Here is a 25,185-nt window from a genome sequence, read left to right on the forward strand (position 1 = left end):
CTTCATCTGGGCCCACATGGATCAGCCCCCTTCAGCCCAGATTGCCCAGACTTCTCCACAGGTCCAAGGATGTCCCTTTTGCATCAACTGAGAGAACTTGAAAGAACTGGCTTTTAGGAAGTGTTTGGATGATACTCCTTCTGCTTAGGACAGTGCTGCCCATTGATGTGGAGCCTCTAAGGGTACCCTTACTCTTTGCCATATAGAATGCTGCTGAAGTTAATGGAAAAATCAGGAGATTCATGAATGCACCTGTGACTGAAAGTATAATTTCCCTACATTGTGCAGGAATTATTTTAAGACCAAGATCCACAGATTTTTTTTAAACCTTTACCTTCCATCTTGGAATCAATACTGTGTATTGACTCCAAGGCAGAAGAGTGGTAAGGGTAGGCAATGGAGGTCAAGTGACTTGCCCAGGGTCACACAGCTGGGAAGTATCTGAGGCGAGATTTGAACCTAGGACCTCCCATCTCTAGGCCTGACTCTCAATCCACTGAGCTACCCAGCTGCCCCCAAGATCCACAGATTTTAAATCATAGCTAGACAAAACTAGGGGTACATATTATATCCTTTTTGATGCCTCTGATGACTCTAGAAGAAATGACCCTATAGACATATTCTCTAATGATAATAATATTTTCTGATATAAAGACTTACTTAGGATTTGAGTAAAAATTTAAATCCTCTGAGTGTCAAAAGTTCTCAGCTATGAAATAGAGATAACAATGTAGTATGTATATAGTGCTTAAAGGTTGCAAAGTCCTTCACATTTGATCTTTCTAACAATCCAAGAACATAAGTGCTATTATTATCCTCATTTTACAGTTGAAGTCTCAGGCTGGAATTGAACTCAGGCCTTTCTGGCTCCAAGTCCAGTGCTTTATCTACTTTTATTTTTTTATAGTACCTTCTTAAGATGATCTATGACTATGCAAAAAAAAGACTAGTTTAATAATCCACAAACTAGAGCAAACAAATATATGGAACATTCTTATGACTCTAACCACAACATTTAGTCTGAAGGAAAAACCACTGAAATGGTACCTCAATACATATATCTTGAACAGGTACCGCAGATGGACAAAAAGATGGAACCATAATCAAATAGGAAATAAAGATCAGGTTACATTTCATATCTTTCTTTGTTCCTTCATACAAACACATACACACATGCAAATTTTTTCTTACTTTTTAAAAAAAATCCTTATCTACTGTCCTAGAATTGATACTAATAGTATCGATTTAGAGCATACTAAGAGGGGGCAGGTGGGTGGCTCAGTGGATTGAGAGCCAGGCCTAGAGACAGGAGGTCCTAGGTTCAAACCAGGTCTCAGCCACTTCCCAGCTGTGTGACCCTGGGCAAGTCACTTGACCCCCGTTGCCTAGCCCTTACCACTCTTCCGCCTTGGAACCAATACACAGTATTGGCTCCAAGACAGAAGGTAAGGGTTTCATTTAAAAAGAAAAAAAAGAGTATACTAAGAGTATCAATCCTTAAAAGAAAGAGGTAAAAACTAGGTACCTGGGGTTAAGTGACTTCCCCAAGGTCACACAGTTAGGAAATGGATCTGAATCTAGGTCCTTCCAACTCCAGGCCTGATGCTTTATCTACTGGGCTACCTAGCTGCCCCACACAAACCAATCTCATGATGGTGCTATTTGATTGAGGTTTATAGAATACCACAAAGAATCAAAATCACTGTTAAATCTCCTGGTAGGTATAAGTAAGGTAGGTGTAAGTAGGCTGCAGTCTATTTATCAATGATGTTTTGCATGCAAAACATGGGATAAAGGACAACACCTCAGAAATAGATAATTGAAAAAGGAGATATGCCCATCACATGCATAGCAAGATGAAGTGATAACAGATGGACAGAACTACTACACACGAAATGTTAGCAGGACATTAAGTAAATCCTCTTTGAAGGATTACCAGGAGAGCATGCACAAGGATCACAAAGGATAAAAACATGGAGATGAATTATGAGTTGCACTAGTGGAGTAAATAAATACATCAGTGAAACCATGGACCTACTGAATTAGTTTTCCATAATTTAGTTCACAACTTGTATTCATTATAAATGTTAAACAATTTACACACATAAATTTCCTATAACTTCCTCCTATTTTTTCCATTCCAATTTAGCTTATTCTGATTCACATGAAGAAACATTCAACAATCTCCATAGTCAACAATGAAAAAAGTTCCTTCGAAGTTTTGAAAACATATTGTAACACATGTACAAAAGAGACTAGGGGCAGAGAACACATAGATCTTTCTGCATTACCTGTCCTATCCCATCTTGACTTCAAACTGTTATGTTTATAGCAAATGTTTAATGTCACTATAGTAGTACTGCAAATATGCAACAGGAAAGAAGAGAGACATCTTCCAAAAATCCCCTATTTGACCCAGGAGAGAAGACAATTAGACTATATAAAAATTAAATACCTCAATTAATCTTTGCTAAATCTATTCCCTCTCATCTTTTCCCAGTGGTCTATATGTCTATCTGTATATAATATGCCTTCATAATTTTTATAATTATGATTAAATGTCCCCTCTCCATTCTACTCTTTAGGCTAAAAACAACTTCAAATGTATTGAGACATTATTCTTCAGGGCTATTTCCTAAATCTGTAATTATGTTAATATTTTCTATATCCTCTCCATAATCTGTCTTTGCTAGGATACAAAATGGTATTACATTCTACATCAGTGACTTATTTTTCATATATGTTGGACATACTAAGATTACTTCCTACATGTTATGTATTCCAATATCATGTCTTTTTTGTCCATGGCTTTGAATTACTAACATATGCAGAACACCATCAGTGGCACTGTGCTTGACGATCTTTCCAAGCATTCTTATTACTATTTTGCAGCTAGAGTATGCTTTATAATAGTATTCATTTGGGGGCATCAGAATAACTGTTTGAGCATATTAGAATTCGGTATTTAGTATTATGATATACATAAGGGTATCCTATGAGACTCGGTGTCATTTAAATACTTTCAAGACTGTTGTCATATCACCCTCTAGTGGATTTAACTTCATAGAAGAAGGACAAAGGGAAGGGGAAGAAGTAAAGGTGACAGGGGAGAAGGAAAGGTGGGAGAAAGAGGAAGGTGAAAAGGAAAGGCTAGGCAAGAAGGAGGAAAGAGGAAATGAAGGGAAAAAGGAAAGAAGGGGAAAGGGGGGAGGAGGAAGGGGAGAAAGAAAAAGGGAAGAAGAGGGAAAGGAAGGGGGGATAGAAAGGAAGGAGGAAAAGGAAAGAGGAAGGGAGAAGAGGAAGGGTGGAGGAGAAAAAAGGAGAGAGGGAAGGAGAATGGCGAGGGGAAAAGGGAAGGCTATCAACAAGGCAGAGTCCACTGATTCCCAAGGTAACCCATTCTCTTTGGAAATGGTTCTTCTTGTTGGGAAATTTTTTTTACATAAAAGAAAATGTATTTCTTTGCAACTCCAACCTATTACTCCTATTTCTGCCCTCTAGAATTAGGGAGAAAATCAAATCCTTTCGAGTATTTGAAGTTAGCTATTATTATGTTCTTCCTAAGTCTTCATTTCTCTAGGCTAAAGTTTCTCATTTCTTCAGCCAACACCGACATGACAAGAATTTGAGGTCTTTTCCTATCCTGGGGTGTGTGTGTGTGTGTGTGTGTGTGTGTGTGTGTGTGTGTGTGTGTGTGCGTGTGTTGGGATGAGGGGTGCTATGTAAACTGTAAATTCTCTAAGAGAAGAAAATATTTTTTTATTTTTATCTCGGTAGCTTAGTTGCCTGGCACAGCTGCTTAATAAATGTCTGCTGAATTGAATTATTCTCTTCTAGTCTCTCCAGCTTATCATTTTCAAAATATCCTTCCTCTGATTTGATGTCCAGAACTGAACACAATACTCAAGATATGATCTAACCAGAAGTATCCACAGCACCAGATACCTTGTGTTTAATACAGCCTAAGATAAGATTGTGATATATATATATGTATATATATATATAAACAGCTTTTTCAGCTGTTATAGCACAATATCAACTAAAACCCTCAGGTCTTTTTCTTTTTTTAAACCCTTACTTTCCATCTCAGAATCAATACTATGCATTGGTTCCAAGAGAGAAGAGTGGAAAGGGCTAGGCAATAGGGGTTAAGTGACTTTCCCAGAGTCACCTAGCTAGGAAGTGTCTGAGACCAGATTTGAACCCATGACCTCCCATCTCTGGGCATGGCTCTTAATCCACTGAGCCACCTAGCTGCCCCCAGATCTTCTTCTAATAAGCTGTTATCCAGTCCCTATCTTGTACTTGAATAGTTGATTTTTGTAACCCAAGTAATCTAATCCATTCATTTCTATCTGTTCTATTGCTGTCATTACAGTCATATATGACCAGTTTTAGAAAACAGAACTTAAAAGTTGGATATCAAAATTTAGGTTAAAAGTGAGATAGGCAAACATCAAAAAGAGAACATCCAAGATTGAGACTAATAAGAATTTCTATACTATGAATAAAATAAGTAATTTCAAGAAGTATTTTAAAAAGCAACCAGTAGGGACAGCTGGGTAGCTCAGTGGATTGAGAGTCAGGCCTAGAGACGGGAGGTCCTGGGTTCAAATCCGGCCTCAGACACTTCCCAGCTGTGTGACCCTGGGCAAGTCACTTGACCCCCATTGCCTACCCTTACCACTCTTCCACCTATGAACCAATACACAGAAGTTAAGGGTTTGAAAAAAAAAGATTAAAAAAAAGCAACCAGTAAGTAGCACACTGAAAAGGCAATGAACAGAAAATATGATGCTAAATTTGTAAAAAATACAGTGAAGATAAGTATAGGAAAGAGATATACAAATATTTAGGGTATATATGTATGTAGTGGTTTTTAAAAAAAAACTTAAGTCTTTCAGTATGAAATATTTAAAAGGAAGAGCAAGTACGTAAAAATTTAACAACATGTGTATAGTGACAAGACCTGGAAGAAGGGAAAGAGACATTTTTAAAAAGGACTTGACTATTACAATTGCCAAAGTTTCGAACAATAAAAAGAGGAGGGGGAAAAGGAAAAGAGAAAAAGGAAAGGAAAAGCTCACAAATTTTGTCATAACTTAAATAATCTAATCTTGTTATGGCCAAATATTTCCTTTTTCCCCAAAGATTATGCTCAGTACATCAATATATTTTAAAAATCTATGATTTTAGTGGCATGCCACTTCCTTCATTTGAATTGTCTGCCAAAGCTCTTCTGCCGTCTTCTTGGATGGTCCTTAAAAATTACTATAGTCAAAAAAATCATCACTTGGTGGCAATCCTGCTAATAATGTTCTCCATACTTATTCAGCTAGTCCTTAGACAGCAGGCACAGAAACTGTCATAATGCCTTAAAAGCTGAAGTCTTTCTAGCTTGGTAGGATTTGCCCGAGTTTTTCATCTGCTGGTGTAGCCAAGGTTGTCTCTAAACTATGAAAAGGAATTAGATTGAATTTTAATAAAACTTATTTATCATGTAATCTAAGCTAGCTTCTTAGGTATATTATCATCAGAAAAGGAACTATACACAATTCTTCAACATCAATACCAATGATTTAATATTTAATTCTTCATACTACTTTTATTTCATGCAAAAGGTAATGTCTTAGTCTTAGACTATCACCATCTCTCAGAATCATATGTCCAAAATTCAAAACTTTTAGATAATAATTTCTAACCATAATCTTCCAGTTGTCCACTTTTGAAGCTCTCTCTCACACTAAACCTATTTTACCCACCCCTCTTGGACCATCTCTTTCACTCAGGCTTAGATGTCTTGTCTTCTTGGCCAGTCCTAACGCCAGAGTTTCTCTAAGGTTTCACTAGCTGTTACCCTAAAAACTCTTGCTATTTCCAACCTTCAAATTTTGTATCCCTAGGTAACTTCCACATCCTGACTTCTTTGTTTCTATTAAAGCTACTAAGCAACAATGGAAATTTTTTAGATAGCTAATTTTATTATTATAAATTCAAATTACATAAATCTGATCTGGGGTGTCAATGGTTTTCAACAGTCTCTATCCTTGATGATTATCTTTAAATGTCATTTCCCACTATCACTATTCCAAATTTTTTCTCCACTATTCTTACAATTACACTGCTACCACTAATTCTTCACCCTGCCTCATCATGTATACAAATACACTTATCAGCTGTCCTCGCCTCCTTTTTCCTAGAAAAGATTAAAACCATCCACTATGAACTCACTTAGACCTAATTCCATTCCTCAAACCTCAGCATCATGGCCCTTTCTATCTCTCTGGCCATACAAAAGATATCCCTACTCCTTTTAAATCTAATCTCACTACTTCTGCCCAATTGCCCTCATCTCCATCAGGATCTTCCTCCAATTGTTAATTTCTCTCATGCATCTTCACCTTCACCCTTATCACTGGCTGATTCTCATCTGCCTACCAAGGCACTCAAATCTCCAAAAATCTAAAAAGCCATATGTGGGCTTTTCTATTTTATTCAGCTATTATCTCATCTCTTTTCTCCCCTTCAATGTGAAACTTCTTGGAAAATGTATCTATATAGTACTAAATGTTTTCCCTTTTTTACAATCATTTCAAATCTACTGTATTTGGGCTTCTACTTATACTGCTCTGCTAAAACTTTTCTTTCAGAGTTGGAATGATGATTTCTTAATTGCCAAATTCAATGCTCTTTCTCAATATTCATATTATTTCCCCTCTGTTCATCTTCGGATACTGTTATTCATCACCTCCTATTGGGTGCCTTATTATCTCTATCACTGATGCTACCATTCTATTCTCCTGTGTTTACAGTACTGGTACTATTTTTTTTAGGATTAGTATTTCCCTCTACCTCACCTTTCTTATACATATAAAAGGTCCTATAAATTTTATTCATAAAAAATCTTAGTATAGGCTTTCATTACTATCTCTCTGAATTATTTCAATAGCCTAAGAAGTCTTCCTACTTCTACTCTCTCAAACCCTCCAATATATCCTTGAAAACATAATCCATTCCTAGGCAGAGATTTTTTTCATGTTCAAAAATCTTCAGTGGATCCCAACTGCCTCCTGAGTCAAGTTCACATTCCTTTGCTTGGCATTCAAGTCCCTCTATTAACTGGTACCATCCAACCTTTTAAGATTTCTTTCATTTTATTCTCCTTCACACACTCTTATGATCTTGCTAAGAATTTAAATACACACTGTATTCTCATACCACCATACTTTTGCTCACACTTTCCCCTATGACTAGAATAACCTCTCTTCAACTAATTCTTAACCATCCTCAAAAACCCACTCAAATGTCATCAACTCCCTAAAACTTTCCCCAATTCTCGCTACTAGTAATGCTCTTACACCTCACACAATTGCTTTATACCTTAATGTACTTCTCATGTGACATTTTGCATTATAGCTATCAATGTTGGTACCTTATAAGTCTGAAGAAATGTAAGCCCTCTAAGGATAGTGGTTGTGCTTGAACTAAATTCTATACAGCACAGCTCTCTGTATAGATGTAACTCATGTAAGGCATTGTGCAATCTTTAAAAGCACTATATAAATGTCAGCTACTAATCAGAGGTTATTATATTTTCATTAAGAGAACTAAACATTTCAAAAATAAAAAGTTAACTTCCCCACTATAAATGAATAAACTTCCTGGTTTAAAAAGCAATTCAAATGTTAGATTACTGTAGTAACATTATGTTCTTTATATTTCATGTGAATTATTATGAACTACTTTATTCCTAGTTGCCCTTCCTGGAAATAAAATATTCAAAATATAAAGCTAGGCTTCATTAAAATGTATTCTTTAATACAGAGTCTAAAAATCATGAAGGCTTACTATGCAATCTTAAAAATATAACCTTAAATCTAAAAATCTTGAAAATGCTTATGGCTTTCCAAATCTCTTCATTTATCCCTACCTAAAAACTGATAGTTAAAAGTTTTTAGAAAAATAATTAATAAAAGGATTATACTACCTTGTTACTTTGCAGCTAGATTCAATCAAGTCATTTTCAAACTCGAGAAGGCTGTTAGGCATATTGTATTCTAATGGTGATGTCAGTCTTTTCAAACGGAATAAACCAACACAAAACTTTGCTCCCATCTCTTCCAATTCTCGTGTCCCGATCTGTAAACCCTAATAAAAGAAATAAAAATTCAAAAATTGATAATGTGAAACAATATCTATCATTTGGCTCTTTACAGACTCTTTCTAAAAAATTTATTTTAATCAGGACTAATGAGAATGTAATCACAGTGAAAGAGCAAAAGGTTCGAGACAACAGCCATGGATTTGTTTTTCAGCATGGTCGAACTGGACAAGTCTATTCATTTCTCTCTGTTTATTTCTCCTCATGTGATTTGCTCTAATGATATGGTAAAAGAGGCACATCAGAAATGTAAAGAAGTGCTTATACTTCTTTGTTTCTTTATGAAGAAGCTCCTTAACCAAAGTTGATGGTTTATCTGTCATGATGCTGGCAGCCTTTAAAAAGCAAATCTGCTGTGTGACCCTGGGCAAGTCACTTGACCCCCATTGCCCACCCTTACCACTTTTCCACCAAGGAGCCAATACACAGAAGTTAATGATTTTTTTTTAAAAAAAGCAAATCTACCAGAGTGAAGCCAATAAAGTGGAATAGAAAAAAGTATGGTTGAGCTCCCTCACACAACTTCTCTACAAAAATCATACTAATCCAAGAAAAAAAATCACAGTGACAGAGAGGTCTGGGCAAGGGCACACACAGAGAGCATTTCAAAAGGGGAACTATAAAAGGTCTGAGGATCTGCACTGGAGCAAGAAAAGTTCCTAGACTCATGAAGTGAGAACCAAACCTTGCAAAGGATACAAGATCAGGTGCCAACTGGCAGCTTTGCTACTCACTACCAAGTTCTAAGTCATAGATTCAAGGAGAGACTAAAGAGAAAATCTGTAAACAGTGATGGTATTAGAGAGCACAGTGTATTAAGAAAGGAATGCATTCAGAAGCAAACAGTAGCTATGATTCTGATACAAGAGCTATGTGGGACTTCAGTTAAAGCCCCTAGCCCAATCTGAAGCTTTAATTAATACTGATGTAAAATTGATGTAAAATAAAATATTAGCAAGGAGACTACAGTAACATTTCACAAAGATGATATACTATATATGACCAAGCTAGACTTTAGCTCAAGAAAGAAATGCTTGTTGAATATTATGAAAAGTATAAACATAATTATACTAATTTTTAAATCATATGATTATATCAGTAAATGCAGAAAAAACTTTTGACAAGACATAGTACTTATTCCTGTTTAAAAACACTAGAATACATAGTAATAAAACAGTTTTCCTTAATATAAATAATATTTATCTAAACCAAAAGTCAGCTTTACCTGTAAGGGGGATAAGCTAGAGGCCATTCAAATAAGACCAGGGGTAAAGTAAGGATTTCAATTATCTCTATTACTATTCAATATAGTGCTAGAAATAATAGCTATATCAATAAAATAAGAAAAGAAATTGAGGGAATAAGCATTGGCGAAAAGAAAATAAAAATTTTTAATTTTTATAGACAATATAATGGTTTACTTAAGAGTACCCTAGAGTCAACTAAAAACTAATTGAAACAATTAACTTCATCAGTTGTGGGACATAAAATAAGCTTACATGAATCATCAGCATTTCTATATATTATCGACAAAATCCATCAGGAAAAGAAATTCCATATGAAATAACTACAGATGCTACAAAAATACTTGGGAGTCTACTACCTGCCAAGATATACAATTACAAAACATTCTTTACAGAGATAAAGACTGATCTAAATAATTGAAGAAATATTAAATGCTCCTGGATAGGCCAAGCCAAAATAATAAAAATGGCAATACTACCTAAATTAATTTACTTACTTCAATGCCATACAAATCAAACTACCAAAAGATTATTTTATAGAACTAGGAAAAAATCATAACAAAACTTATCTGGAGGAACAAAGGGTCAAAAACATCAAGGAAATTATTGAAAAAAATATTGGAAGGAAAGGGATCTAGCAGTATTAGTATCAAGCAAATATATGAAAATGTAATCATCAAAGCAATTTGAAATAGAGAGGTTGATCAGATAGATCTTTATCTAGAAACAAATAAAATTTAATTAAATTTAAGAAAGGAAATTGGCCAGTTTGGAATCATTTGAGATGAGAAGAATTCTGATTTTGACAGTGAAGAGAATAATCTTTGAAAGTTGAGAAGAAAGTCAGCTGAGGAGGAAGAACTCGATTCTTAAGAGATAAAAACTCTCTACCTTTTTCTTTATACTTTTTCTTTTCTTTTTTTTTTTTTAACCCTTGCTTTCAGTCTTAGAATCAGTTCTATTGTTCCAAGGCTGGCCAATGGGGGTTAAGTGAAAATTAAGTGATTTTCCCAGAATCACACAGCTAGTAAGTGTCTGAGGCCAGATTTGAAACTAAGACTTCCTGTCTCTGGGCCTGGCTCTGAATCCATTAAGCCTCCTAGCAACCCCTTTCTTTATGCCTTTTTCAGGGGGTGGAATAAGAAAAGGAATTTCTCTCTCCTTCCTTCCAAACAGTATCTTGCAGTGAAGCAATTTGTCCTGTAGGAGATGTAACATCCAATGGAGAGAAGCAGGCCCAAGAAGCTCAGGGAAGAAACATGAGGTCAACATAAGAGGATATTAGGACCCTTCAGTCATGAAGGAGTGTAGGCAGTTTTGTACTTCCATCTTCACTTTCAGTTTAAGATCCTCTTAGATTCTCAAGACTGGCTGTAGCATATTGCTAAAAATGAACTGTAAATAAGAAGTGCAATATTATCAGAGACAAACAACTGGAAAAATGGTGCTCCTTCACATCATGTAATGAAAGCAAGGGATGGATGTTATAATGGCATCCAAAAAATCCTTGAAAAAGATTCCCAGCATTTGGGTGGAACTTCCATGGAGTATTTGTGGAAATATATAGATAGACTGGGATTGTAGACGTTAATCTCCTGAAAGAAGTACTTAATATCACTGAGAACCAAAACTCATTGAAATATTGAAAATATAGTTTCTCTCAAAGGGACAAGAAATAAGACATTTTTTTTATTCTTGCTACTTTCTTATTGAGAAATAAGCTGGAATAAGTTGAACAAATTTATATATTATAAGTTAATTTACACAAATTAAAAGTAAATCAACAAATATGCTTTCCTCATCATCTACTTGCTGAAATAAAAATGCTTCTTTAAACTAAATTAAAACCTTAGACCACCAAATGTTGCAAGCAACTTCTTTGGGTAGCATTACCCAAAGAAATTGCAAATGGATCACTCCCAACACCTTCCACTTTCACTGCTATGTACATCCTACTGAAAGAAGGTGGGGAAAATCATGTAAATATCCTGAATGAGTCTAATTTATGCTATATAACCTTAACTAGGCATTCACTGCTGCAGGGCAATCCTTTTATACCTCCCTAATTAATCCACTATTCCATTCACCATAATAGCTTTTATAAATCTCTTCATCCTTTCTTCAATCTTCCATAGCTCCCCCTCCCTCAATCATCTTGGCTAAAAACCTTGGTTCATATTTTACTGAAAAAATGGAAGCCTTTCACAAGAGTTCTCTCTTCTCCTCTCCTAATTTCACATGATTTAGATGTCTTTTGCAAATACCTTCTGCCTCTTTCACCCATCTGATGATGAGATGGACCTTGCCAAAGTCAGGCCCAATACATGCACAAGTGATCTCATTCTATCTCATCTCTACTAGCAAAATGTTCCTTCTATCATCTCCACTCTTTCATTTATCTTCAATCTCTCCCTATCTACTGGGTATTTCCTTGCTGCCTACAAATTGCTCATGTCTCCTTCATCCTCAAAAAATCTTCACTTGAATTGATCCATTCTGGCTGGCAATTTGGAATTATGCCCAAAGGGCTATAAAAGAATGCATACCTTTTGATCCAGCAATACCACTACTAGGTCTGTATCCCAAAGAGATAAAAAAGAAATGGGAAAGGACCCATTGGAAACTAAAGGGATGTCCCTCAATTGGAGAATGGCTGAACAAACCATGGTACATAATGGTGATGGAATACTATTGGGCTATAAGGAATGATGAACAGGATGATTTCAGAAAGAACTGGAAAGACCTCTGTGAACTAATGCAGAGTGAAATAAGCAGAACCAGGAGAGTACACAGTAACTGAAATACTGTAAAATGAAAAAATGTGATGGACTTTGTTACTAACAGCAATAGAGATCCAGGACAATTCTGAGGAACATATGAAAAAATGGTATCCACTTCTAAAGAAAGAACTGTTGGAGTATAAATGCAGATGAAAACATAAGATTTGTCACTTGTTTATTTGGGTATATGATTTGGGGTTTTGGTTTTATAAGATTATTCACTTACAAAAATGAATAATATGGAAATATGTTTTGTGTGATGATACATGTATAATCCAGATTGAATTGTTTGTCAACTCCAGGAGAGGGGAGGGAAGAAAGGAGGGAGACAACATGAATCATATAACTTTGGAAACTTACATGGAGGGGCAGCTGGGTAGCTCAGTGGAGTGAGAGTCAGGCCTAGAGACAGGAGGTCCTAGGTTCAAACCCAACCTCAGCCACTTCCCAGCTGTGTGACCCTGGGCAAGTCACTTGACCCCCATTGCCCACCCTTGCCACTCTTCCACCTATGAGACAATGCACCGAAGTACAAGGGTTTAAAAAAAAATCTAAAAAAAAAAAGAAATTTACATGGAAATTTGTTATTAAAATAAAGATAAAACATTTTTTAAAATCTTAACTTGATCTATTCATCTCCATCAATTATCATTCCACTTCTCTCCTGCCTCTTATGGCTAAACTCCTTGAGAAGGCCATCTATAATAAATGCCTGTATTTCTTCTCTTACTTTCTTCTTAACGCTCTCTAGTTTGGTTCCTGACCTCATCATTTAACCAAAATTGTTCCTTCCTTTCCAAAGATACTGATCTCTTATCGCCACATCCAATGGCCTTTGCAGAATCTTCATTTCTCCCATATCTTTCTAGAGCTTTTGGAGCTGTCAATTATTTTCTTCTTAATACTCTCTTCTCTAGATTTTCAAGCACTATTCTCTCCTGATGGTTCTCCTCCTACTTAATTGACTCCTCCTTTTCGGTCTCCTTTGTTAAATTTTCACCCAGGTCAAGCTCAGTGGGTGTAGCTTAGGGTTCTGTCATGGGTCTACTTCTCTCTGTATATTACTTTGTTTGATGATCTCATCACTTCCTATGAATTCAACTATCATCTCCATGTTGATGAATCTCAAAATCTACTTATGCAGCCCTAATCTCATTGCTGACCTCTAGTCTTGTATCTATAGCTGTCTATTAAGACATCACAAACTGGATGTCTTGTAGGTAACTTAAATACATTATGTCTATAACTAAAAATCTTTTCCCCCAAACCCTCTCCCCTTTCAAACTGCTCTATTATCATAGAGAGCATTGCCATCCTCCCAAGCTCACAATCTAAGTTTCACCTTCCACTCGTTACTCTCATCTTGATTTAAAATCTATTATTGAGTGTTAATTTTATCTTTGTAACATCTCTTAAATATGCCCCCTTCTTTCCTCTGGTACCTTGGTACTGGCCCTTATCACTTCACACCCAGAATTTTTAAATAATTGCAATTTCTGACTGATCTGACTGAAACAGGTCTCTACCCACACTAGTTCATACTTTATTCAACCATCAAAGTGGTTTTGACCATGTAATCCCCTTACTCAAACTCCAGTGAGTCCCTATTATTTCTAGGATCAAATATAAAATTGTTTGAATTTCATTGAAATGTTTGAAATTCAAAGTCCCTTAATAACAGCCTCTTCCATCTTTCCAAAGTTCTTACATCTTATATCTTACTATGTACTTTCCACTTGAATGAGATGGGTCTTCTTTTGCTGCACCTCTAAGAAGGCAACTTAAACTGTGCATGTCCCAAACTCTCCTGATTTAGGGCATTGTCACTGGTTCTCTACCATTCCTGGAATATACTCCTTTCTCATCTCAGTCTCTTGGCTTCCTTTAAGTCCAGCTAAAAAATCCTACATACTACAAGGAAGCCTTTCCCAATCACCTTTTTTTTTGTTTGTTTTTTTAAAACTCTTACCTTCCATCTTAGAATCAATACTAAGAATCAGTTGCAAGGCAGAAAAGTGGCAAGGGTAGACAATTGGAGTCAAGTGACCTTCCCAGAGTCACATAGCTAGAAAGGGTCTGAGGCCAATTTGAACCCAAGACATTCTGGGAATTCTGGGAAGATGGCGGCTTAGATGGAGCCAATCTTAAAACCTTCACACCCTTACACACTAAGATAGAAAACAATGCTCTTAGAGAAGAAAGAGGACCAAATCTAACAACGGGACAGAGAAGGGGGAATTCTATTGCTGGACAGCTAAAGAGGTACACCCAAGAAAAAGGCTTGAATTCTTTAACTGTCAGGTCTGAGGGTACAGAAGGGGAATCTCAGGACCCCTCCCCTACATGCTGTGAGGAGTCTCCAGCAGCCCCTGAAATCTCAGGGCAGGCAGGCTCACTGGCCTGGAGAGAGGGCCTTGCTAACATGGGACTTGGGGAGTTGAACACAGGCACTGAGGAGGTGACTGGAAGAGAAAGACTGAGAAATACAGCAAAAACACCCTGAAGATGGCAACTTAGAGAGAGCCAAACCTCAGACCACAGACCACTTGGCTTTGTCCCACCTTCACACTAAGATAAGAGAACAAAGGGCTTCAAGAGGAAAGAAAACCAGATAAAAAACAAGGACAGAGCAGGGGGACCCTACTTCTGGACAATTCAGCTCATCAAAAACACCCCTTGTCCCCCCCACTTTTTTTTTCCTCCTCTAGAGGTTTTAGCCTCAGGGCAGATTAAGCAGTACAGATTAATCCAATCAATACAGGCTTAATTCCATCAATTGGACAGACAAAAGAAGTCTTCAGAGGGCAGAGAAAGTAACCACAAACCTCCATTGCCAGCTGGGGGAAGATCTTTCATCAAAGACCATTAAATCCATCTGCTCAAACTAACAGAACAGAAAAGGAAAAAATATGAGTAAACAACAGGAAAAGAGAAAAGAAATTACAATTGACAACTTCTTTCAAGGAAGTAAAAAGATAGCAAATGAAATAGAAATAGAAGAAGAGGAAGAAGTTTCAGCTGGACACAGGCCTTGGAAGATATCAAAATTCAATTAACTTGGGCAGCTGGGTAGCTCAGTGGAGTGAGAGTCAGGCCTAGAGACAGGAGGTCCTAGGTTCAAACCAGGCCTCAGCCACTTCCCAGCTGTGTGACCCTGGGCAAGTCACTTGACACCCATTGCCCACCCTTACCAGTCTTCCACCTATGAGACAATACACCGAAGTACAAGGGTTTATTAAAAAAAAAAAATTCAATTAACTCAAGAACTTCAGGAATTCAAAAAGCAATCAAGAGAGGTAAGAGAGGTTGAAGACAATTTGAAAAAGGAAATATATGAACTAAAACAAGAAAATAAAGTCTTAAAAGCCAGAATTGGCCAGCTTGAAAATGAAGCAAAGAAGGCAAAAGATGATCTACAAAGAAAATCAGACCAGAAGGAGGATGACCAAAAAACCAGGGATGAAATTCAGTCTTTAAAAAATAGAACTCAACAACTAGAAGCAAATGACTTCACACGGCAGCAAGAATATGTAAAACAAAATTTTAAAAAATGAAAAATTTGAGGAGAATATGAACCCAAGACCTTCTGTCTCCAGGCCTTACTCCCTACCACTGAGTTATCTAGCCATCTCTTCTTCATTAGATTATTAGTCCCTCAAGGGGATTGTTCATTTCCCCTGTTCTTCATACTCCTTGTGTGGCACATCATAGGCATTTAATAAGTGTTAATTGACTCTCAAAATAACTTTATATTGGCCAGGTTAAAAATGTTCCGAAGGTACACAGGTCTTAGTATTCATTCAAGAGAATGAATCACAAAAAACTGCTTGCCACAAAAAGCATGTGCTTTATCATAATTGATCTCATTTAAATAGAACTTTTGGACATCACCCCAAAAGCTTATACAAATCTACCTAAATGCCTTTATTAAAAAATTCGTTTTCCATCTTAACTTAAAATGTTTTAGAAATTCTATGATCTCTTTCTGGATTGAGTTATAATAATTAAAAATTAAGTACATCTTATATCTTAAAAGGAAAACAACTTTCTTAAGGATAAAAGCATGACTACTTCTTATAAGCTTATTAGCTTCTCATATCTTTTTATCATTAATGAGTTAGATTATACATACACATATGCATATATTTATATAACAGAAGAGAAATATTCCCAATCAAAAATTTACATTTTACCTATTGGAAGACTTGACATAGTCATGGACTTTTACTCACAAGATTTTAAAATCTATAATGTATTGATCCAAATATCTAAAAGGGAAATGTGTGTTAATCAAGTTTGTTATTAAAATATTTATAGAACTAAAAGTTAAAGTTGTAACTTTCAAAGAAAGTGGGAGGTAAATTGTAACTTAAAATAGCTATTATTTTCACATGATAAAGTGTTCTAAATCTCTAATAATTAGAGAAATGCAAATCAAAACAACTCTGAGGTATCACCTCACACCCAGCAGATTAGCTAAAATGACAGCAGGGGAGAGTAATGAATGATGGAGGGGATGTGGCAAAATTGGGACATTAATGCACTGCTGGTAGAGTTGTGAACTGATCCAACCATTCTGGATGGCAATTTGGAACTATGCCCAAAGAGCACTAAAAGAAATCCTGCCCTTTGATCCAGCCATACCATTGCTGGGTTTGTACCCCACCAAAGAGATCACAGGGAAAAAGACACGTACAAAAATATTTATAGCCGTGCTTTTTGTGATGGCAAAAAACTGGAAAACGAGGGTATGCCTGTCAATTGGGGAATGGCTGAACAAATTGTGGTATATGCTGATGATGGAATACTATTGTGCACAAAGGAATAATAAATTGGAGGAATTCCATGTGAACTGGAAAGACCGCCAGGAATTGATGAAGAGTGAAAGGAGCAGAACCAGGAGAACATTATACACAGAGACTGATACACTGTGGTAAAATCAAATGTAATGGACTAACAGCAATGCAATGATCCAGGACAATTCTGAGGGATTTAGGGAAAAGAACGCTACCCACATTCAGAGGAAGAACTACAGGAGTGGAAACACAGAAGAAAAACAACTGCTTGAACACACAGGTTGATGCGGACACAATTAGGATGTAGACTCTTAATGACCACCCTAGAGCAATTAATAATATGGAAATAGGTCTTGATGGATGACACAGGAAGAAATCAGTGGAAATGCATGTCAGCTACTGGAGGGCTGAGAGGTAGGGGAAGAGAGAGCAAGAACATTAATCATGTAACCATGGAAAAAATTTTTCTAAAAAATAAAAATAATAAAGTCAAATGATTCCCAGTTAGGGCACCATAGCGTTCCTCTATTATATAGATGTCATGAAAAGATACTGGAACTCCTACCTCCAAAACTCAGAACCTCCCTTTTCCTATTTCTCTACAGTCCAATTTTAAAGCAGACACTTTTGTAAACCACATTCTCTCCTACAGTGTGTATGCTCCTAATCTGTAGCTCATAACAGATTTAAAAAGAGCCTATTCCCACAAAATTATAGCCTACACCTCCATATTATTTGAAGAAGGGATACCACAAACAGGGAAAACTGGATACACCAACAAAAAGTTAGCTGAACACAATATACTAAAATTGTTCATTAAAGTTCCCTTCCAAATGGCCCAAAAAAGTATGAGTCTCATTACAAAATCTTTACATGCTTTCTAGTTTTTTAAGAGTCAGTTTGGCTCTTAACACTTAACATGTTTAGATATATACTACAATAAATTTTAATTTTTAATCTTAACCAATGGGGAGCTATTAGGCTTTTCAGAAAAGCACATTTATAATAATCTTTTATCTCAAGTATACAAGAATGTTTCAATACCAAATCCATTACCCCTTTTCCCTGTGGAAAAAAAGGCTCAACAAAATAATTTATATATCATGCTATATATGATCTTTCAGAAACAAAGCAAGGAAAATAAATATCCAGGTTTTATGATTATTTAAAAAAATTTTAATGTGTTTATTACATGTATATTTTTATATGTGATAACTCTGAACTTTTAAAAATTATTTCTGTTACGTATTTTCAATCTCCCTAATTTTTAAATGTCATGAGCATTGTCATAAAAAAGCATTAATATACCATATGCCTTAAGAATTAAGTAGTTAGCTAATAAAGAAAATGTATATATTACCAAAGTAATATATGTAAAGATGTGTTGCCATACATAGTAAGATACTACAAATATACATTTTTTTTAATATTTTAGTAAAGAAAGATCAGGAGACATCATTATAGAGTAGAAAGAATTCTTGATTGAGTCAGTGGTCTTGAATTCTAGTTCCTGCTCTGCTACTAAACTACTCAACAAACCCTAGGTATGAGCCTCACTATAAAATCTTTACATGCTTTCCAGAATGCATTGAATTTTTTTGCTTCATTACCACTACAGTTTTAGACTTTTGCAACAAGAACTATGAAACCATAGTAAGTTATCTTATCTTCCATAAGAATATTTTTTCACCTAAAAAGTTGAAGGAATTGGACTTAATTTTAAGGTACCTTTAAGTTCTTAAATAATATGATTCTATCCACAAATTTAAAAGAACTAAGACAATAATGAAACTACATAGGATCACAAGAAGTTATTTAATTTCAGGTTCCTAAGGGCAGAACTAGATCTGCAGATTCACTAGCTTTATCTGGATCAATTGCCACTGTGTGTTTTGGGGGGGAGTGGAGTTAATACTTAAAAATAGATCTCCATAACACTTAAAATATTAAATATAGGATTTGCAGAAGGAAGGAAGGAAGAGAAAGGAGATGATGGAAAAGGAGGGGAACAGAAGAGAAAGGAAGGGATAAAAATGTCTTCTAGAACAAGAATGGTCTTGTCAACTGCTTGTCTGTCTTAGGTGGAATATTTAATTTTACCCAAAGTATTTACCTTGTATTTTCCTTGATCACAGCCACATAATGTGCTCTCCATGGTGTAGCTTCTCTGTACTCCTATTTCCCTCCACACAACCACACGGGCTGTAGATTGTTTGGACTTTTCCACTACAAAGCTGCAGCTGCTCATGCAGAATGCCGGGGCAGTATGGCTCAATATCTTAGGCAAAGTCTGAGAAAGAAAACCAGTGGTATTTTTCAAAATTAAAGGAAACCACAATGATTATTCTAGCTCCTATCTGTCTCATAACTCTTAAATAGCCTCACTATGAATTGTAGATTTTCTGCAGAAAATACTTAGAAGCTGCTCAAATAATAATAGCTCAAACGTAAGGTAGGAAATACAAAACATTATTTTCTCTATTTTGCCCATAGTCATAGAGTTTGTACTTGGTAGAGTCAAACCCTGAAGATTTTATAGGTCTCTAGACTCTGAATCCAAAGCTCTTTCTAGGATTCCTCCTGTTGCTTCTCAAATTGTGGTTTTGGTGAGTAATTTTTAGAGTTCCAGGGAAAGGATTTCTAATTCAAACTGATTAATAAAGAACTTTAATATCACAAATGATGTTAATATGTTAACTGTCATTAGATAATACATATGAAAGCAGTATGCAGATAAGAAGCAATTTTTAACTTAAATCTTACCAGACTATTTTCTAATAGCAAAGTAATTTTGCTACATGAAGTAAAGAATTATTCAATACTACTAATTTTTAAAAAATTAGAGAGAAAATAAAGTTCACTTTTTAGAATAAGTAAATCAAAAACTCATTTCATAGTTCACTTTTCATATTTACTATCCTATAATAAAAATGAGTAACTGGAATCAGTACAAAAGCCTTTTCTAATGAGAGGATTTCTAGTTCCTGTTTTGAAATATTTATTTGCAAGTCACCTTTATTCTCTCATGATTTCTTTATTTTGCTTGAGTTCTATTGGCTGTTTAGGCCCTAACAAAAATGAGAATGGAGATATGGATGACATGTTGGTGTACACTACTAATCAAGCATATTTTTTATTATATAACAGACTAGTTGCAGGATAAAAAATTAAAAGCAGATCCAAAAGAAGAATAATGCTGGTGAGGAATACCAGCAAGCTCCCTTGTTCAGAAGTATCTTCCCAACATTTCTTAGCAATTACAGAGGTAATTCAGTTCAACAAACATTAATATTAGAATCTTCTATGTATAAGAGGGATAGCTCAGTAGTGCAGTGGAAAGAGTTCCAGGCCTAGGAGTCAGGAGAATCAAGTTCCTGAGTTAAAATCTGACCTCAGACCAGCTGTTGTGACCCTGGGCAAGTCACTTAACCCTGTTTGCCTCCATTTTCTTAATTATAAAAATAAGCTGGAGAAGAAAATGGCAAACCACTCCAGTATCTTTGCTAAGAAAATCTCAAATTAGGTCACAAATAATCAGGCATGACCCAAATGACTGAATGACAACAAATGCAAAAGACATTTTACTAAAAATGAAACAGTCTATTGATAAGAGATGATATAAATGTATAAGTAAATAAAAAGCACACACAAGGTATTTTCTTTTTTTTTTTGTTAACCATTACCTTCTGTCTTAGAATCAATACTGTGTATTAGTTCCAAGCCAGAAAAGTGGTAAAGCAAAGGCAAAGGAGGTAACATAACTTGCCCTGGGTCATACAGGTGTCTTGAGGCCGGATTTGAACCCAGGACCTCCCCCTCTCTAGGCCTGACTCTCTATCCACTGAGTTACCTAGCCACCCCCATACACAAGGTATTTTCAAGAAGGCAAAACACTACCAGCTGACTGGGCAAGGGCGTCAGGAAAGGTCTCATGTAGGAAACCGCATTTAAGTTATACTTTACCTTTCTTATAATAGGACCTTTGGACAGTCTGGTGAAGCCTATGGACCCCTTCTTAAAATAATAGTTTTAAATGCATAAGATACAATATGTAAGATTACAAGGGAAATCAATTATATTGAAACAATTTACCATCCCAGTGGATGTGTCCCTTGAAATCTATCTCTAGACCCCCAAAGAACCCCAGGTTAAGAGCTCCAAATTTAAAGAACATTAAGGATTTTAGAAGGCAGCAGTGAGGAAGAAATGCATTCACTGCATGCAAAGGCACAGAGAAAGATGTCCTGGGAACAGTAATCAGTGAGCAGTTAAGTTTGATTAGAAAGCAGAAGATGAAGAGAAAAGACTAGAAATGTAGATGTGAACCAGATTATGGAGGGCCTTCAATGTCACACTGAAAAATGAAACTACAAAAAACAAATTCATTTAGTTCATTTAACACTCCTTAACCAACTACTACACACAACATATGATAAGGTTATAACAAACACTCAATTCCCATTGAATGCTGATAGCAGCCCGAGAGCTTCCTCAGGCATGTAAAATCAGATACTTAAACCTTCTCAAATATGTAAAAACAAAAGTACACAATACAGAACAAGTATGTTATTTCCAAAGTTCAATAAGAATTTGTGTTGTCCCAGTCCTTCAGATTAGTGAATGATAATTAATTAAATTTCTAAATAATGTCTTTATTTGTCCCTAGAAATGAACTGTTTGTTGTTTTTTAAGACTAGAGCAAGAACTATATGGTAAATTGGCAAGGGGATGATGTGCTGAGGAATATAGAAGATTTCTTGCTGGGAAGCCTGAAAAATAATATCCCTGCCTTTGCTGACTCCATGGTGAATATTCACGAGAAAGATTCAATGGACCTGGAAAAATATGACCAGGAGATGATAGTTCCATGATGAATCTTCAGGGGAAAGCTTCTAGAAGCCTGGAACATGAAGAAATGTGTACATCTTTCCAATGTTAAGACACCAATGTGCCTTCCTAGCTTTGCTCTTATCTTAAGCCACTCTGTATTTTCATATGTCCATAGCTTCCATTTCATTTGTTAATCTATTTTTAAAATCTTTAGCAAGTAGCCATTTACATGCATGGCATGATTTAGTCCTTCCTTGGATAAATCCTCTTTTGCTCATTTTCTAGGGGAGAGTAGGAGGTTGGGGTGGAGGGGATGAAAAAAGAAAGAAAAAAAGAAAGAAAGAAAGAAGAAAGGGAAAAAGAGCACAACAGGCTCTTCTACAAAGCAGGGAAGACATGAGACCCCTTCACAGAACTCACCCTGTATCCCATATCTTCAACCACATCACAAGAGGCAGCATTATCATTCGTATGCCAAACAGTCTCTTTGATGCTGCAGCCATACATAAATACATTTTTCTTTCGAGAGTGACCATGGTAATCACAGTAAACCTACAAGTGATAACATCATATTCAGAACAGCTCAGGTTTCAGACATTATCGAAATACAGCTAAGTACATTCAAACCTGTTCCAGAATTACATTTCTAAGCTTCTTAATCTCACTAGAGCTACAATTTAACACAAAACAAAACCATTTCAGGAAGTAACACCCAGGTTTGAGAGGACATAGCCTCTGGAAAAGTCAATGCTTGCCAATATTCTGCATGCCAAACCACAGGTCCGACTGCTATTCTTTGCCTTTGATATAACTATTTAACATTCTTCTCTTTCCAATGGTTTGTAAAATGCAGCTCCTGTTACTTTAAAAGGTTTGGGGGGGGGGGACTGGTAGGTGGCTCAGGGGAGTGAGAACCAGGCCTAGAAACAGGAGATCCTGGGTTCAAATCTGGCCTCAGACACTTCCTAGCTGTGCAATCTTAGCCCTTACTATTCTTCTGCCTTGGAACCAATACTGAAGATGGAAGGTAAGAGGAGTCTTAAAAAAAGAAGAAAAGGCTGTTATAGTGTTAATTAGCTAGGGATTTCAGAAGTCAGACACAGATAAAAATAATTATGAAAAGTATAAGATCAGTATTTTTAAAATGAAAAAGTAAAGGACAGGTTCACAAGATGACTTCTTTTCCAGAAGTAGCTAAAATAATTTCATCTTTAATAAGCTGGAAATATTTAATGAAAGTTGCTTAAGGCAGATGAACTCAAAAGAAAGCAAGAAATGACACATACACACAAGCACTCAAACAATCCAACATATAGTCTTAACATTACACATACACTACCCTGATTATGGCTCTTCTGGAAGATTTAATAAATTGAGTATTGACCAGAAGTTCTTAATTTTTGTGCATGAGACTTCCTAGCTAGCACAAATGTAATAATGACTCTATTGTTCTGAGAATTTAAGAATTTAAATGATGTATACATTATTCCAGTGATGCTCAAATAGGGAATCAAACATCATGAAGTACAGCAACTCACAGCCAAGTCATTAAAAATACTCAAACAAGTAAAAGTTGAGGTATAAATAGAAGTAAAAAGTAAAGGCCTATCACTTGTCAAATATAAAGAAAACCACAAATATTGCTTTTGACTTAAATTGAAAGAAAACGCAGAAATAGAAAATTGCCTAATTGAGATGGTCTGATGAAATATTCATAGAATTATTAGAATCACAGATTGAGAATTAGGAAAAATTATCCTATTCAAATCTAAGGCTCATAAAGACTAAATAAAAACCTATGTTTTTGTTTTAACTAGGGATATCAACATATTTATTAAAAAGATTAAAATCACTTCTACATCAATGCTTATGGGGAAAGGACATCATTTATTAGCCAATAATAATTTAGTAAAATAACACAGATTATTAGATGTTTTTCTTTCTATAACCAACATATACCACTTTCTTGAACTTAAAATATTACTATGGATGTATATATTAATCTCTTTGACTAAGAAGCCTGAAAACTTGAGCTGATTCTTACCAGAGGCAAACGCTTTATTGCAGCCATATACTGTAGCAGACCTTTAGCATGGTAAATTGTAGGATGCAAATCCGGGTTTGGACTTTGCCATTGCCGGTTCAAATCTTCTCCACTTAAAGAACAACGGTGGCTACACAAATGGAAAGAAAGAAAGCAAGCACCCTGTTATATAATAAAACCACTAATTAGTTCATTTAAAATTTTCTAATTTAAATTTATGGTTAATGTGTAATTTAAATGTACATAGTTGTCTAATTCATACTAAATAGGTATAGTTCTAGGGACAGCTGGGTAGCTCAATGGATTGAAAGCCACACCCAGAGATGAGAGGTCCTAGATACAAATCTGGCCTCAGACACTATGTGACCCTGGGCAAGTCATTTAATCTTCATTGCCTACCCCTTACCACTCTTCTGTCATAGAGATTCTAAAACAGAAGGTAAGGGTTTAAAAAAATAAACAACTAAAAATGTACAATTCTAACTGGGACCATGGTGAGATATACTAAGTTAAAATTTTCTAATTTTTCAAAGATTAAGATATGTTACAACTGTTTTCAAAATAACCTCATAATTAAGACTTTAATTAGGTTCTTGGCTCAGAACCTTTATCTCCAAGTCTATAAAATAAGACTAATATCTTTCACTCTGCTATTTCATAGGATTGGGATGAGAACCAAATGATGTAAAAAATATGAAACAATTTTGTAAGATGTAAAATGCTTTATAAAAAGCATCATTATTATTGTTGATAATAACAGTTACTCTAATTTCCTAAAGAACATAATTAAGGAGGGTAGCAAAGTTGATAAATATTATATATAGAGGTGGTTAAAAATTATAAAGATTATAATGCATAAATGGGCTAATTATTTCTCCGTGCAACTGGATTATAAGCCATGATTCCATAATACTTAAAATATGAAAAATAATCAGGTTGTTTCTACATTAGAAGAATTAGCTATAGTCTCCCAACCTATCAATTCAGTTTGAAAAGGAGAAAGGTTCATGGCAAAGAAGTTTATCACTTAGAAAAAACTCTTACATCTACGGCTGCAAATAATTGTAAATTCCTACCTCTCAAAATCCCTAACTTTTTAAAAGTTCTTAAGAACTTTAAGAGTTCTTTTTAAATTCCAAACTACAGAACTCAATAACTGTCATTTCTTCATGTCAGAAACGGTTTAACAGTATGATTCTACAGAGTCTACAACCTGAGACAAACTAGTATTCTGCTCTTAAAACTAAAAAAAAGAAAAAATATATTTTTTATCCAAAAGGTAAACTGTTATCTCCAAAACAACAAAAGCACTGCTTGAGTAAGATTTAAA

At 35.5% G+C, this 25,185-nt stretch overlaps 1 protein-coding gene across 1 annotated transcript in view; it reads right to left on the reverse strand.

Moving 5' to 3' along the window:
- The window catches only part of AGTPBP1 (ATP/GTP binding carboxypeptidase 1), a 180,466-nt gene that overhangs the window by 10,917 nt on the left and 144,364 nt on the right, over positions 1 to 25,185 (reverse strand). The window contains exons 20-23 of the mRNA XM_044678095.1: positions 23,856 to 23,985; positions 22,232 to 22,363; positions 19,095 to 19,271; positions 7,988 to 8,148 (exon numbers count right to left, since the gene is read on the reverse strand). Coding sequence (XP_044534030.1) covers positions 7,988 to 8,148; positions 19,095 to 19,271; positions 22,232 to 22,363; positions 23,856 to 23,985 — 600 coding nt within the window. The remainder of the gene's footprint in view (positions 1 to 7,987; positions 8,149 to 19,094; positions 19,272 to 22,231; positions 22,364 to 23,855; positions 23,986 to 25,185) is intronic.

This window comes from Gracilinanus agilis, chromosome 1 (genome assembly GCF_016433145.1).
Source record: "Gracilinanus agilis isolate LMUSP501 chromosome 1, AgileGrace, whole genome shotgun sequence".
NCBI lineage: Eukaryota > Metazoa > Chordata > Mammalia > Didelphimorphia > Didelphidae > Gracilinanus > Gracilinanus agilis.